The sequence below is a fragment of the Oncorhynchus masou genome, chromosome 32, assembly GCF_036934945.1.
Source record: "Oncorhynchus masou masou isolate Uvic2021 chromosome 32, UVic_Omas_1.1, whole genome shotgun sequence".
In the NCBI taxonomy this organism is placed as follows: domain Eukaryota; kingdom Metazoa; phylum Chordata; class Actinopteri; order Salmoniformes; family Salmonidae; genus Oncorhynchus; species Oncorhynchus masou.
The window spans coordinates 32,807,652-32,823,463 of NC_088243.1; the positions used below are offsets into that span (position 1 = coordinate 32,807,652).

General features: G+C 44.4%; 1 protein-coding gene across 3 annotated transcripts in view; it reads right to left on the reverse strand.

The window, feature by feature from the left end:
* Positions 1-201: 201 nt before the first annotated feature.
* Positions 202-15,812, reverse strand: part of LOC135525962 (low density lipoprotein receptor adapter protein 1-B-like) — a 57,508-nt gene continuing 41,897 nt past the window's right edge. The window contains exons 6-10 of one of the 3 annotated variants that reach the window (XM_064953946.1): positions 12,586-12,681; positions 4,849-4,982; positions 4,034-4,068; positions 2,169-2,200; positions 1,104-1,247 (exon numbers count right to left, since the gene is read on the reverse strand). In XM_064953946.1, the coding sequence (XP_064810018.1) occupies positions 1,201-1,247; positions 2,169-2,200; positions 4,034-4,068; positions 4,849-4,982; positions 12,586-12,681 (344 nt within the window). In that variant the 3' untranslated portion in view covers positions 1,104-1,200. Of the gene's footprint in view, positions 1,248-2,168; positions 2,201-4,033; positions 4,069-4,848; positions 4,983-12,585; positions 12,682-15,812 lie in introns of all 3 variants that reach the window. The other 2 variants (XM_064953945.1, XM_064953944.1) reach the window with 2 other exon arrangements.

The window sequence follows — 15,812 nt, forward strand, 5'->3', positions numbered from 1 at the left end:
ATGTAACCACAGGTGGCCTATGAGAGAAAGCTGAGCTGTAATATTTGTAACTGGTGCGGTGTGTGTGTACATGTACAGTAGATTATTAAAACAGCCTCACATTGATACATACAATAGGAGTAACAAACCCAGAAATGATTTAAATACATTTCAAACTAAGAAAAATGACAGAGACTTGACCTCAAATCCTCATACCCAAACTGATGAGTAAACTATCAAATCTTTATTAGCACAAACAAGGTCATAGACAACATTAGTGGTATATGTAAGAGTTTGATGTTATAACAATCCCCAACATGAAAGTATGTGCTTTGGAGAGGGATGAGTAGAGTGCAAAAATAGATATAGCAATAGAATAAAAGATTAATCCATATACACACAACTCACACATTTTATATGCAAGTCCATTTTGATCAAGCCTGTTTGCCCAATTATTAGAGCACAGATGAGTCACCCGCACTCATTATTCTTATTTGGCATCAGGGCTGGAGTTCAGCTGGTGGCTTTCAATCCATCACCTGTGAAGTTTCCCCTCCATCCACAGGTACATTAACATAGGGAACATAACCATGGCATTAGCCCTGACTCCACATCAAACACTGACCATAGGTTTAACCTGTTTTATCCATTTTCTGCCTCTAAATGTTTAACTGCGCCTTCACCAAATGCTCAAAAAATGATAAAATATAGCTCTATCAGCTTATGTATACAGTATATACATACTTAAATTGTGTACACACACAGTTCAAACATACCAGTAGATACATATACAGTGGGCAAATAGAAAATAATAATAATGCACAGTTGAATTTAACACCAGATGGCTGCATGTTTAACATTTAATTAAAAGAAACAAATGGTTACATTGCTTTGGTATGAGTTCTGGAGGCTCTCTGCTCAGGAAGGTCTCACCTGGTTGGTCAGCTAGATGCACAAACAGTCACATCCCTCAAGATGGCGCCACTGAGTGGACTTTCAGGGAGAATCAGGTACATGGCACTACTATTTCACAGACATCCCAGTCACTGCCTCTACTGCTTTCACTCAAATCCCTATCTTTCTCTCCCTTCCTCAATGCCTTGAGTCCGCAGTGGCTCCACCCTTAGAACCCAAACATATCGTCTTTCTCGGTGTTGTCTGCGTCCGTTTTGTCCCAGTTAGTTGGGGACAGGCACTCTTCGGTGTTGAAGTCTTGAGGGTTTACCCCAATGTCCAGGACCTGGGGGTTATTGCGAGACTCAGCGAGTCTAGACGGGGAGAAGGAAAGACATTTCACTTATCACATTCATCAGGCAAGAGACACCATATAACAGATGGGATGTGAACACTCAATACATTGAAATTAATGGAGATGTCATTGCATTAACATTGAAAAGCATTGTGCAGTAGTACAATTTAAAATTGTCAAATATTGTGTATTGGCTACAAGCAAACATTGTTGAACATGACATTAAATATACTATACACAAATGTGTCAAATTTGAGTAAGTGTAACTACAAATACTGTGTTGGTCTCATGTTACAGTATCCAGTGAAATAATCAAAGAGTGAGGTATGGTCATCTAAGTAAGACAATCTCTTCACACGACTACAGCTCTCAGACCTGACAAAAGACAATGTTTCAACACACGCCAGACACTTTCAACACTTCACTGCTACCACAGTAACCACTTGGCTCACCATGTCATCACTCATTTAGTGATGTGGCAACAACGGTGAAATGGCTGATGATTATAAAGAAGAACACCACAAATCCGAGGCATGGACAAAATGAGAAAAAATAACATCAACACGTTAGCATAGAACCCTGCCTTGCATACACAGCACAGCCTTCCCAGCCTCTGTGCACTTTGCTGGTTTTAAGTAGGATCCTCTAGTCCAAACTTAAATGATATGGATACTTCTCGGTTTGAGCCCTTCGTTACCTCAGCATCGTCAATAGGGAAAATCAATAGGACAGGGTTCCGAGCTGTGGTAACAGAATACTCCTACATCGAGGCAGTAATGTACACATCCATGCTCAGACAGATGGGCTGGGTGCGATGAGGACAAGAGAGTGACAGAGAGGGTCACAGTTTGGATGAGAGTGGTGAATGTAGTGGTGGTGACTAGGGGAAGTAATGGGGGGGGGGGGGGGACACGGCACATCCAATGGATGACATCATTACCTGAGTATGATTCAAAGCTATCCAGACTGCGGCTGAGGGGTGCAAAGGAAATGTAAAATGTCAGACAGCTGTTAGTACCTCATACCAGTACTAAAAGTTTAGAAAATCATGCCCCCTATAGTCATAATGAGGAACTACAGAGGATGTCCACCCATGCCCAAAGTTTCCAGTAACCTTTTACGCCGGAAGGTGTCACTGTAATCCCTTGATTTAGAGCAATCGCTCATCAGTCCAAGGTCAGTATCAGTATTGAGAAAAAGCCTTGGGCTCAACTTTGCTACATACCATTGTTTAAAGGGATGTACAGGGAGAGGTGACCATACAGCTGAACTTAAAATCACTCACGCAGAGAATAAAGGGAAGAAATGTCAACACTGTATAGGTTTTAGAACTAGTAAACGCTAACATATAAGGATGGAGGATTGACAAACTGTTCTTGGATTCACAAGTCCTGAAGGAGGAAAACCACTGTCTACATTACATGCGTCCTTTGACTTCCAGACTTCTGCTACCCCATTCTACCACCCACAGCATATTTGGAGGAACCGAAGCCCTACTGCCAATTAACTGCCTTTTACTGAAAGCTCTTTCCTCAAACACAGAGGAAAAGTCTGACCTCACTCCACCCCATTCCCTAAGAAAAGAAAATAAATAACAAGCATTAGCAACAACAAAATATACCCGATTATAAACTCCCTACGTGTGGACAAACAGCCCAGTCTTGAGGAAGACTAAGGTCTCACAGACAGAATTTTTCTGTCATCACTGGGTCTTTTTAGAAAATTCATACTAAAAGAGCCAGCTTGTTTGAGTCTAGTGACAGAGACTTTGAAGTGGCAGCCTAAGTAATGAAAAACTCTCCATACGCATATCAGCAACAGGCATGGAACTAAAAAAAGAAAAAAGAAGTGAGTCTACAAGTACTGACATCAGCAGATCATCAAGGTCAGTCCATACGACACTTCGTTTCACCATTGACTCAACGCCTCCTCAAAGGCTTGCACCAGATCCTCTGCCTCCTCAAAGGCTTGAACCTCCTAAATTTCCCTCAATTAAGACAATCACTTCTCCAGAGTCCCCTCGTTAATCACAGCAACAGACACCGCAGCATATTAACAGCTTAGTGAGTAATTACTGTGTGCGCAGACAAATAATTATCTGATAACAGCGTTAGATGGCTTGATTACCAGTCTATGAAGCAAACTGTCCCTACCTCCACAGACAGACAAACAGAGGAGGCCACTGTCAGTTTCAACTGAGAAAATAAGAGTCCTGGGGGAAATTAAAGCACTGACAAGACTGGAATTAGACTCTTACTTTGTGGTAGACATTAGAAAACAGATAAATATATTGGGAATTGTGATTCAGCTCCCCAAACTCCACAGTAGGCCTCAAAACCCCATCGGGGTTGATTGAAACAAAATGGCGTCTTTTGAGCTCTGCATGAGTTGGGTTAGCTTAAAATGAGCCCTTGAGTAATCCCAGTCTGTGCAAAAGCATAAGGAATACACTGAAGGACATGTCCAGTCAACCTTGAACCTGCTAGTTGTGTGACCGAAAACCAACGCTCTGTATTTATCCCTCAACCACAACCATTCTTGTCTGCCAGATTCAATCTATCCCAACTTGAAAACTTGAAAGAGAGGCTGAGAAAGCAGATGACGACTAAGTGTGGTGTTGACGCCAGTAAACTGAAAACAGTCTGTTTCTAAGATATAAGCGCAACGAGCCAGGAGGAGGGAGTGGCAGCATTTATGAGACGAGCCCTAACCACCGGCTATTTCCAGAGCAGAGTGTGTGTGTGTGTGTGTGTGTGGTGGGGTACTGCAGAGGGGGACTGGACGAGGTACAGTAACATCACCCACCTTGAGAAAGCTTCATCCAGACCATCCTCAAGCTCCTACCAGAAAAAAAACAGACAAAGTCAGTGAAAGAAGACAATGTCAAAGTAATTTCAATACTGTTAAAAACATTTAGAAAAGGTTTACAGTAGGTACACTGCAGGAAGTTATCTCCAATATAGATAATGGCATCAAACGGCTCTTACGGTTTCACAGTAGATTTAAAAAGGTAGAGTTATGAGCAGCTAAAGTTAACACACACACACACACACACACACCTCTATCCAAATAAGTATATAATTGCAGAGTAACAACCTGACATCCTCCCCTGTGATGGGGACCATCTGACAGGTTTGTCCTTTTCAGTGCACCATTGTCCTGAGCTTAACTCAACCCATACTCTAGTACAGTGTTTCCCAACCCTGGTCCTCCAGTACCCCCCTTACTGTACACATTTTTATTACAACTCTGGACAAGCACACTTGATTCAACTTGTCAACTAATCCTCAAGGTCTCAATGAGGTGTGTTTGTCCAGGGATAAAACTAAAACAGTGTACTGTTGGGGGTACTGGAGGACCAGGGTTGAGAAACATTGCTCTAGTATAAATACCCTGCCTTTGAATAAAGTGTGTATGCTAGGAGCTATTGCCAATATTGTATTGTTTCCATCTTACACATACAGTATACTGTTTCTCTTCCATCCATTTTATCTAACCCATACAGCTAGTTGTAGCAAAACATATGCTCGCCAAGCCTTTGGTTGTCATCCATAAAGCATTGCCCCTCTTATCAAGCCTGTGCAGCTCCAGTAGTACTATTCTAGCCCCCATTCTCTTACCCATACAGTATTGTTGTTCTCTGTGGAGTGGTTGCGCACCATGAAGGGGTCCAGTTCGCTCTCCTTTGTCCCAGAGTGGACCAGTGCCATGTTCGCCCCCTCTGCCAAGTCTAGAAGGTTTCCTGTGGCCACTTCTGTAAAACAATGGAAAGCAAACATACTTAATGGAACTCAGAGACATATACAAACCTGACTTTTAAACAGACTTACAAAAACAAGTATTGCCTAAATGACATTACAAGCTGTACAAGTGAGACGTCTACCAAGTAATTTATCATAGCATACTTGCACCAATACTCATGCACACTTATAATCATCATATGCAAACATAACATTAACCGGAATCATTAGGACCAAGCCTTCCTTATTACCCCTCCTAATTGTCTGAGCATCGATTGTCTGGTCAGACTAACTGTCGTCGGTCCCTTGAGAAGAGGTCAAATCTTAGTTCTCAAAACCCCTCTCAAAGTTGTACTTGGCTCCATTAACTTCTTGATGCACCCATCCCGTTAGTGGGATCATTTTCTTCAACATCCGCTGAATTGCAGAGTGCAAAATTCAAATTAAATTACTAAAATGTTTTAATTTTCATGAAATCACAAGTGCAATATAGCAAAACACAGCTTAGTTTGTTGTTAATCCACCTGGCGTGTCAGATTTCAAAAAAGCTTTTCGGCGAAAGCATACCAAGCGTTTATGTAAGGACATCTCTCAGTAGACAAAACATTAAACAGCTAGCAGCCAAGTAGATCGGTCACGAAAGTCAGAAAAGCAATAAAATGAATCGCTTACCTTTGATGATCTTCGGATGTTTGCACTCACGAGACTCCCAGTTTCACAATAAATGTTCCCTTTGTTCCATAAAGATGATTTTTATATCCAAAATACCTCCATTTGATTGGCGCGTTTTCAGAAATCCACAGGCTCGAGCGATCACGACCAGGCAGACAAATTCTAAATAGCATCCGTAAAGTTCGTAGAAACATGTCAAACGTTTTTTTTTTTTTTTATAATCAAGCCTCAGGTTGTTTTTACAATATATAAACAATAATATTTCAACCGGAACTGTAGCTTCTTCAATAGGAAAGAGAGAAAATGTCTGCTCCAAGCTGTAGCGCATGCAAAACGCTGCTGGCACCCAGCCATACAATGACGCAATGTGATCTTTCTCGCTCATTTTTCAAAATAAAGCCTGAAACTATGTCTAAAGACTGTTCACACCATGGGGAAGCCATAGGAAAAGGAATCTGGTTGATATCCCTTTAAATGGAGCGAAGGCAGGCAATGGAACAAAGAGCTTTCAGGAAAAACAGCACGTCCGGGTTGGATTTTCCTCAGGGTTTCGCCTGCAATATCAGTTCTGTTATACTCACAGACAATATTTTGACAGTTTTGGAAACTTTAGTATTTTCTATCCTAATCTGACAATTATATGTATATTCTAGATTCTGGGCCTGAGAAATAGGCCGTTTCATTTGGGTACGTTTTTCATCCAAACACTGCCCCCTACACTCAACAGGTTTAAAGCACCTATCCTTCTTTCTCCTTAGAAGACCTTGGCCTTTTCTTAATTAGATTTGCTCAACTGTTGGTTTCTCTCTCCTCCGTCCTCTGTCCTCCTTTCGAAAAAGGTCAAAGGTAACCGAGAAGAGGGAATGTAGACAAATGCCCTTGTATGAAATGAGACTCCTTATCACGTGTCAGGCAAATTACAGGGTGGAATCCCCAAATAAATGTATAACGTGATAAAATAAAAAACGTAGCTAGTTGTGCAATACATTTGATAGATAAAAGCATAAGCAACATATCGTTTTTAAATGTTTGCATGCTTTGGAGCTGGGGTCTGGGCATCGCCTGGCAGGCTTGCCCCAGGGAGTGAGCGGCAAACAGGAGTATCATGTTACAGGCCTCTAAGAAACTACATCTCCAAGTGGAGATGCACACGTCAGCACACAAACACTAGTTTGTGTGATGAGCAGGAAACTATCAGAGGGGCTCCAGCAACACACCTTCCTGAGGCACCCAGGTGGTGTATACTTACTGTGAGCATGTTGCATCTCTGTCAATACCACTTCATTATGGGTCTAACCCACACATCCCTCTGAGTCATAGCTCAAGTACTGCCAGAAATAAAGTGGCAGGGCTGCAATCCCCTTACACCAAAGCCCCTCTGTTACAAAAATATAATTTCCAGGTCAAGGGTTTTATCCTCTCTCTAGAGAGGATCTATAAATCTCTGAACCCAAATGGCACTGATCCTTTTGTGATCTCGAGCTGATCCAGTCCCGGCCCATGTTAACAGTGTAAGCTGAGGGATCCTACTCTGGCTGGCTGGGGTCCAACTGGCCAGAAGACGGGGGCGCGTGGCTAAGACAATGTTTTAAGGCTGCTCTGTATGTGTCACACAGTGACTGATCCCCATGATCCCAGAGGAGGGGAGAAGAGGGAGAACTCAGAGTGCCAGAGGTACTGTATGGTGTAGGGATCTGGAATGCAGCTATAAACCCCCTGGTTACTTAGTTGATTTTTTTAGCACAGACTGTATAACTTATTATAAACTGGGTGGGTTGAGCCCTGAATGCTGATTGGCTGACAGCCGTGGTATATCAGACTGCATACCGCGGGTATGACAATTTGTTTTTACTGCTCTAATTACATTGGTCACCAGTCTGTACTTCCAGCGCCGACAGAGATGGCCGCCTCGCTTCGCGTTCCTAGGAAACTATGCAGTTTTTTGTTTTTTTACGTGTTATTTCTTACATTAGTACCCCAGGTCATCTTAGGTTTCATTACATACAGTCGAGAAGAACTACTGAATATAAGATCAGCGTCAACTCACCATCAGTACGACCAAGAATATGTTTTTCGCGACGCGGATCCTGTGTTCTGCCTTACAAACAGGACAACGGAATGGATCGCATGCAGCGACCCATAAAAACGACCCCGAAAAAGAGGGAAACGAGGCGGTCTTCTGGTCAGACTCCGGAGACGGGCACACCGTGCACCACTCCCTAGCATTCTTCTTGCCAATGTCCAGTCTCTTGACAACAAGGTTGATGAAATCCGAGCAAGGGTAGCATTCTAGAGGGACATCAGAGACTGTAACGTTCTGTGATTCACGGAAACATGGCTCACTGGAGAGTCGCTATCCGAAGCGGTGCAGCCAACGGGTTTCTCCACGCATCGCGCCGACAGAAACAAACACCTTTCTGGTAAGAAGAGTGGTGGGGGCGTATGCCTAACGAGACATGGTGCGATGAAAGAAACATACAGGAACTCAAATCCTTCTGTTCACCTGATTTAGAATTCCTCACAATCAAATGTAGACCGCATTATCTACCAAGAGAATTCTCTTCGATTATAATCACAGCCTTATATATCCCCCCCCAAGCAGACACAGATGGCTCTGAACAAACTTTATTTAACTCTTTGCAAACTGGAAACCATTTATCCGGAGGCTGCATTCATTGTAGCTGGGGATTTTAACAAGGCTAATCTGAAAACAAGACTCCCTAAATTTTATCAGCATATCGATTGCGCAACCAGGGGTGGAAAAAACCTTGAATCACTGTTACTCTAACTTCCGCGACGCATATAAGGCCCTGCCCCCCTTTCGGAAAAGCTGACCACGACTCCATTTTGCTGATCCCTGCCTACAGACAGAAACAAGAAGCTCCCACGCTGAGGTCTGTCCAACGCTGGTCCGACCAAGCTGACTCCACACTCCAAGACTGCTTCCATCACGTGGACTGGGACATGTTTCGTATTGCGTCAGATAACAACATTGACGAATACGCTGATTCGGTGTGCGAGTTCATTAGAACGTGCGTTGAAGATGTCGTTCCCATAGCAACGATTAAAACATACCCTAACCAGAAACCGTGGATTGATGGCAGCATTCGCGTGAAACTGAAAGCGCGAACCACTGCTTTTAATCAGGGCAAGGTGTCTGGTAACATGACGGAATACAAACAGTGCAGCTAATCCCTCCGCAAGGCTATCAAACAAGCTAAGCGTCAGTACAGAGACAAAGTAGAATCTCAATTCAACGGCTCAGACACAAGAGGTATGTGGCAGGGTCTACAGTCAATCACGGACTACAGGAAGAAATCCAGCCCAGTCACGGACCAGGATGTCTTGCTCCCAGGCAGACTAAATAACTTTTTTGCCCGCTTTGAGGACAATACAGTGCCACTGACACGGCCTGCAACGGAAACATGCGGTCTCTCCTTCACTGCAGCCGAGGTGAGTAAAACATTTAAACATTTAAACGTGTTAACCCTCGCAAGGCTGCAGGCCCAGACGGCATCCCCAGCCGCGCCCTCAGAGCATGCGCAGACCAGCTGGCTGGTGTGTTTACGGACATATTCAATCAATCCCTATACCAGTCTGCTGTTCCCACATGCTTCAAGAGGGCCACCATTGTTCCTGTTCCCAAGAAAGCTAAGGTAACTGAGCTAAACGACTACCGCCCCGTAGCACTCACTTCCGTCATCATGAAGTGCTTTGAGAGACTAGTCAAGGACCATATCACCTCCACCCTACCTGACACCCTAGACCCACTCCAATTTGCTTACCGCCCAAATAGGTCCACAGACGATGCAATCTCAACCACACTGCACACTGCCCTAACCCATCTGGACAAGAGGAATACCTATGTGAGAATGCTGTTCATCGACTACAGCTCGGCATTCAACACCATAGTACCCTCCAAGCTCGTCATCAAGCTCGAGACCCTGGGTCTCGACCCCGCCCTTTACAACTGGGTACTGGACTTCCTGACGGGCCGCCCCCAGGTGGTGAGGGTAGGTAACAACATCTCCTCCCCGCTGATCCTCAACACTGGGGCCCCACAAGGGTGCGTTCTGAGCCCTCTCCTGTACTCCCTGTTCACCCACGACTGCGTGGCCACGCACGCCTCCAACTCAATCATCAAGTTTGCGGACGACACAACAGTGGTAGGCTTGATTACCAACAACGACGACGAGACGGCCTACAGGGAGGAGGTGAGGGCCTCGGAGTGTGGTGTCAGGAAAATAACCTCACACTCAACGTCAACAAAACTAAGGAGATGATTGTGGACTTCAGGAAACAGCAGAGGGAACACCCCCCTATCCACATCGATGGAACAGTAGTGGAGAGGGTAGCAAGTTTTAAGTTCCTCGGCATATACATCACAGACAAACTGAATTGGTCCACTCACACAGACAGCATCGTGAAGAAGGCGCAGCAGCGCCTCTTCAACCTCAGGAGGCTGAAGAAATTTGGCTTGTCACCAAAAGCACTCAAACTTCTACAGATGCACAATCGAGAGCATCCTGGCGGGCTGTATCACCGCCTGGTACGGCAACTGCTCCGCCCTCAACCGTAAGGCTCTCCAGAGGGTAGTGAGGTCTGCACAACGCATCACCGGGGGCAAACTACCTGCCCTCCAGGACACCTACACCACCCGATGTTACAGGAAGGCCAAAAAGATCATCAAGGACATCAACCACCCGAGCCACTGCCTGTTCACCCCGCTATCATCCAGAAGGTGAGGTCAGTACAGGTGCATCAAAGCTGGGACCGAGAGACTGAAAAACAGCTTCTATCTCAAGGCCATCAGACTGTTAAACAGCCACCACTAACATTGAGTGGCTGCTGCCAACACACTGAGTCAACTCCAGCCACTTTAATAATGGGAATTGATTTGAAATGATGTAAATATATCACTAGCCACTTTAAACAATGCTACCTTATATAATGTTACTTACCCTACATTATTCATCTCATATGCATACGTATATACTGTACTCTATATCATCGACTGCATCCTTATGTAATACATGTATCACTAGCAACTTTAACTATGCCACTTTGTTTACATACTCATCTCATATGTATATACTGTACTCGATACCATCTACTGTATCTTGCCTATGCTGCTCTGTACCATCACTCATTCATATATCCTTATGTACATATTCTTTATCCCCTTACACTGTGTATAAGACAGTAGTTTACAAATTGTTAGTTAGATTACTTGTTGGTTATTACTGCATTGTCGGAACTAGAAGCACAAGCATTTCGCTACACTCGCATTAACATCTGCTAACCATGTGTATGTGACAAATAAAATTTGATTTGATTTAATAGCAATAAGGCACCGCGGGGGTTTGTGGTAGTTGGCCAATATACCACAGCTAAGGTCTGTATCCAGGCACTCTGCATTGCGTCGTACATAAGAACAGCCCTTGGCCATGGTATATTGGCCATATACCACACTCCCTCATGCCTTATTCCTTAAGTATGTACTGGTATTGTTGCATGTGGGACATATTTGGGAGACTGAGCAGTTGCTAGGGAACTGTTCAACGCGAGTGAGGGAAGACTATTTAAAACTACAAGCTATCGACGTTTGCTAATTAGTTGTTTCAAGCAGTGTAAAGTTGTGTAACTCGCTCACCAGTGAAAATAAAAGTACTAAAGATGACAAACATTTACTTAATCACAGTGAGGGATTTGTACGTACGTATGTACGTACGTACGTACAAAAATCCTGTCGACAGACAGAGCGCATTGCCACGGTCGTGAGTTGCCATTGGTTGTGGTAAAAGTGAGGAGTTAATAGTTTGAGTGGTCCTGTTTAAATGAAAGAGCACCATTTAGTTTCTTTTCACTAAATAAACTGTCGAGCTGTGTTCTATTGGGACAGCCACAGGTCAGCCACCGTTTCCATTCGCGCGCTGCACCTCAGGTCAGGCGCCAGTAAAGCTTGGAACGGATTCTTAGACACAGGACCTTAAGTTTATTTGGGATTGAGCAGTGTTCTTGTTTCTTTTATTGTGTTGAAGGGAAGGGATCCACCTTTTAAAGTATCTTTGAGCACTCTGAGGCACTAAACCCTGGTGATAGATAGATATTTTTGGTTACTACATGATTCCATGTGTTATTTTATAGTTTTGATGTCTTCACTATTATTCTACAATGTAGAAAAATAAATAAATAATAATAAAGAACATCCCTTGAATGAGTAGGTGTGTCCAAACTTTTGACCGGTACTGTACACACTCACACAATGTAGGGGTATATTCCCACTAGGTGGAGGCTCTGCACTATTTATGGTTGGCCCCCCCATTCCACACACTCATTTTCACATACTGCCTGCTTACATAATTTATAAATTGCCATACACCTAGATACTAGGTCCAAACGGATATGAACTCAGGTCCCTCAGAAGAGAGGACAACACAGTACTTCAGGGTCTGAAGCTAAATATGCCTCACCATCAGGATTTGAGGAAACGGTCACAGGGACTAGAATCTCTTGGCTTACAGAATTCCATGGACAAGGAACCAAACAGCCACAAAGAATGTAGATCCCTCAAGCTTTTCAAACAAACTGTTTCCTGTTGTTGGACTCAATCTTACATGCCAGAGGTCACCTACCTCCTTAACATTCCTCTGTGCCAAATATCTTTAAAAAAAAATACAATCAGAGAGACAAGATTCTGAGAAAAACAGACCTCAAGGAAGTATTGATCAAGCCAGTATCTACAGAAGAACAAAGACTGTAACCAGCATATGTGCGTGATGGTGGATTTAGGCTAAAATGGACTCCAAGACAAAGGACTCAACATGCACCATATTATCATCATCATCATCATCATCATCACCTGCCCCTGGGCTATATGAATATCTTGCCTTTTGAATATCTTTCCATCCTTGAGGCAGAGAGACGTTATGGTTGGTGACTCACCTCCTCCCTTCAGACTGCCCAGGCTGGCCGAGCTCTCCGACTGGCTACTACTGGCTCCTTCCCCATCCGACCCCAACTTCACACGCTTCTCCTTGTCTGTGGAGGAGAGAGATAGAAAGACTGAGGGAAAAGAGAGGTTCAATCATCTATAATATTAATGTCTAGCTGATCATGTTTGTAATGTCTGTAAACCACTGTCCATCATTCTCAGCAGATATCAGGCACTTGACCAAACAACACTATGGGTGTGTTCGTAAATTCACTCTGGAGTGCGCTCTGGGCATTCGTAAATGCAGAGTATTGTCAGATTGTCCGCTCGTAAATTCAGAGCGTCTCAAATATTTGACATTCTTTAGAGCGCACACTGGACACTCAGGCCGATAGCGTTGATCCAAGTGTTCTGACCTCACAAGCGCTCAAGCCAACTGGCTAAACTTGCTAGCTACTTCCAGACACAAATGAGAGAACCTCTGACTATTTTACTCACCCGAGCAGAGCTGGTTAGGCTGTTTTGATGTTATCTAGAGCCTTGGTGGCTAACGGTGCTGCTGGAAACAATTGAATTACGTTTTTTTTGCCAACGTTCACTAAACCTGGTAATATTCAACTAATACCGGTTCGTAAATTCATCAGTTATTCTGTTCTCTGGCACACTCAGACGAGAGTGCTCTGAAATCGGAGTAAATAGCCAGACTGAATTTACGAATGCACCTAAACATTTAGACATGAGGGGTTGAAGGCGCCACAAGGACCAAAAGCTTCTGTAGCGCCTCCACTTAACCATGCCAGTCAGTGGCCTTGGGCCAGGAGATTTAAATTGAGTAGAACCAAACAGTGGTCAGGTCTGTAGCTTCAGGAACCAGTTCATCAGGCAGGCAGTTCCTCCACTGCTTTAATAAGGAGCATCTGGGTCACGTGGATAAAGCCTGTCTCCTCTCCTAACATTCTTACCTGAACGGGAGCAGGGCTCAGGTTGCAGCGTGAGGCACTGACCCAAAGAGACAGAGCTTTCCTGGAGAATAATTGTTTCTCTGAATTTCAGTTGGTCTACAGCAGTGTTCCTCAACTCCAGTCCTCCAGTACTCCCAACACCCCAACACCAGTACCCCCCCAACACCAGTACCCCCCCCCCCCAACACCCCAACTCCAGTACCCCCAACACCAGTACCCCCAACACCCCAACTCCAGTACAACGCATTTTTGTTGTAGTCCCGGACAAACACCTTATTCAACTTGTCAACTAATCATCAAGCCTTCAATGAGTCGAATCGGGTGAGTTTGTCTGGGGCTACAAAAAAAGTGTGTGCTGCTGTTGGGGGTACTGGAGGACTGGAGTTGGGAAACACTGGTCTACATGTTCACATTAGGTGGTCTCCACACACACACACACACACACACACACACACACACACACACACACACACACACCTCAGTATCCACTATGTTTATGCATTGCATGCATGTTTTCTTGCCCCCATGGTGAAAGGGGAGGTTCTTATTCAAGCATACGCACATATGTCTGCCGGTCTGACCATACGCAGTCTGCCTGCAGGTCTGACCATACGCAGTCTGCCTGCAGGTCTGACCATACGCAGTCTGCCTGCATGTCTGACCATACGCAGTCTGCCTGCAGGTCTGACCATACGCAGTCTGCCTGCAGGTCTGACCATACGCAGTCTGCCTGCAGGTCTGACCATACGCAGTCTGCCTGCAGGTTTGATCATTCGTCAAAAGGCCTGGCTGCTGACCTACTGTAACTCATGCCTCCATTAATTTCTGTGGCGATTAAAAGCACATGTCAGCTTGTCCCCCAAGGGCAATGGTGACATGAAGTCCCTTTTAGGACTCCTTCGACATTGTCCAGCAGAAGCGTCAAAAAACATGCACCCCCCGGGAGTCCCATTCCCCAGGAGAGCCAAGGTGGCTGAGTGGTGGCTGGGTTCCAAACTATTCCCTGGGTGGCTGTGCCCTCTTTCCCTTCCGGTGGCAACACTGCACGGTGATAACCCCCAGACAGGGTGTGAGAGAATGCCATCAGGCGTTGAAACAACGGCCAAAAATATTGAGAGAGTTCACACAGTCAATATCAAAGCTATACTAGCTAGTGGTGTCTACTGTAAATACACTTCAAATGATTGCTTCTCGTGCATAGAGATGAGATCTTATAAGGATGTGGGTCACAGATGCAGTTTGAAGAAATATGGTGGGGTTGTGTGTGGTCGGTTGGGGCAGATGGATGGATGCAGTGATGTACAGCAAAGAGAAAACCACCCTGATGTTCCTACCCACAATCCTCAGGGGACATGTAATTCATGGAGCAGACTATGATTGTTAGTTTGCTCTCCTTCTGCCACAAGAGAACATGGCTACTCCCTTTGATAGCTCCCCAAAGCATCACTTCTTTCTACTCCACTCCCTCATCAGCCACATTGTGTAGAACAAGACGAAAAGGCAGCCCAGGAAATCAGAGGGGTTAGCAGTCCTTATGGCTCTGAGTATGTGAACTCTGACGAGGCACGAGGGCAGCGAGCGAGAGAGCGGGGGAAAGCCTGCACTCTTCCTTTTCAGCTTTAATATTAATTTTTGAAATGTGGAGCAGAACACAGAAAAGATAAAATAGTTCACTGCCTTGATCTCTAGAAAATAATACAATCAAATGGAAATGCATCTGAATTAAAACACTACCAAAAGGCTCTGCTGTAAACAACCTGTCCAAAAACCACAAAAACGGGAGTGTAAATGAAAGGGTGGGGAGTGTAAAGGAATGAATAGATAACCTCTCCTTCACTCTCAGTGAGACTGGATCAATTGCACAGGGACCCAGCTGGCAGACAGGACTGAACTACCATTGTCACAGACTCTCTCCTTTCTCCCCTCTCCCTCCTCCTCCTCGACAGTGACAAACAGAAAGAGGGGAATGGGTGGAGGGTTTTGACGAAAAAGAAACCAGAAACTTTACAAGGATCTAGGTGCCAGACCAGATAGTCACAACAACAAAACATCTAGCAACAAAAAATAACTGCTTGTTGCAACTGAATCCTGATAATGAGACATTATTTTGTATCAAACGAGAACTGATTCTAAAGGTGCTATGTTCAGAAGACAACAGTTAGAGAGGGTGCGTTATATGGAAGATTGAAGAGGAAGAATTATACTGACACCCACATGTATAGTATACACCCAGGAGTTCTCGTTTATATACAAGTCATACATGCAGTAAATGACAG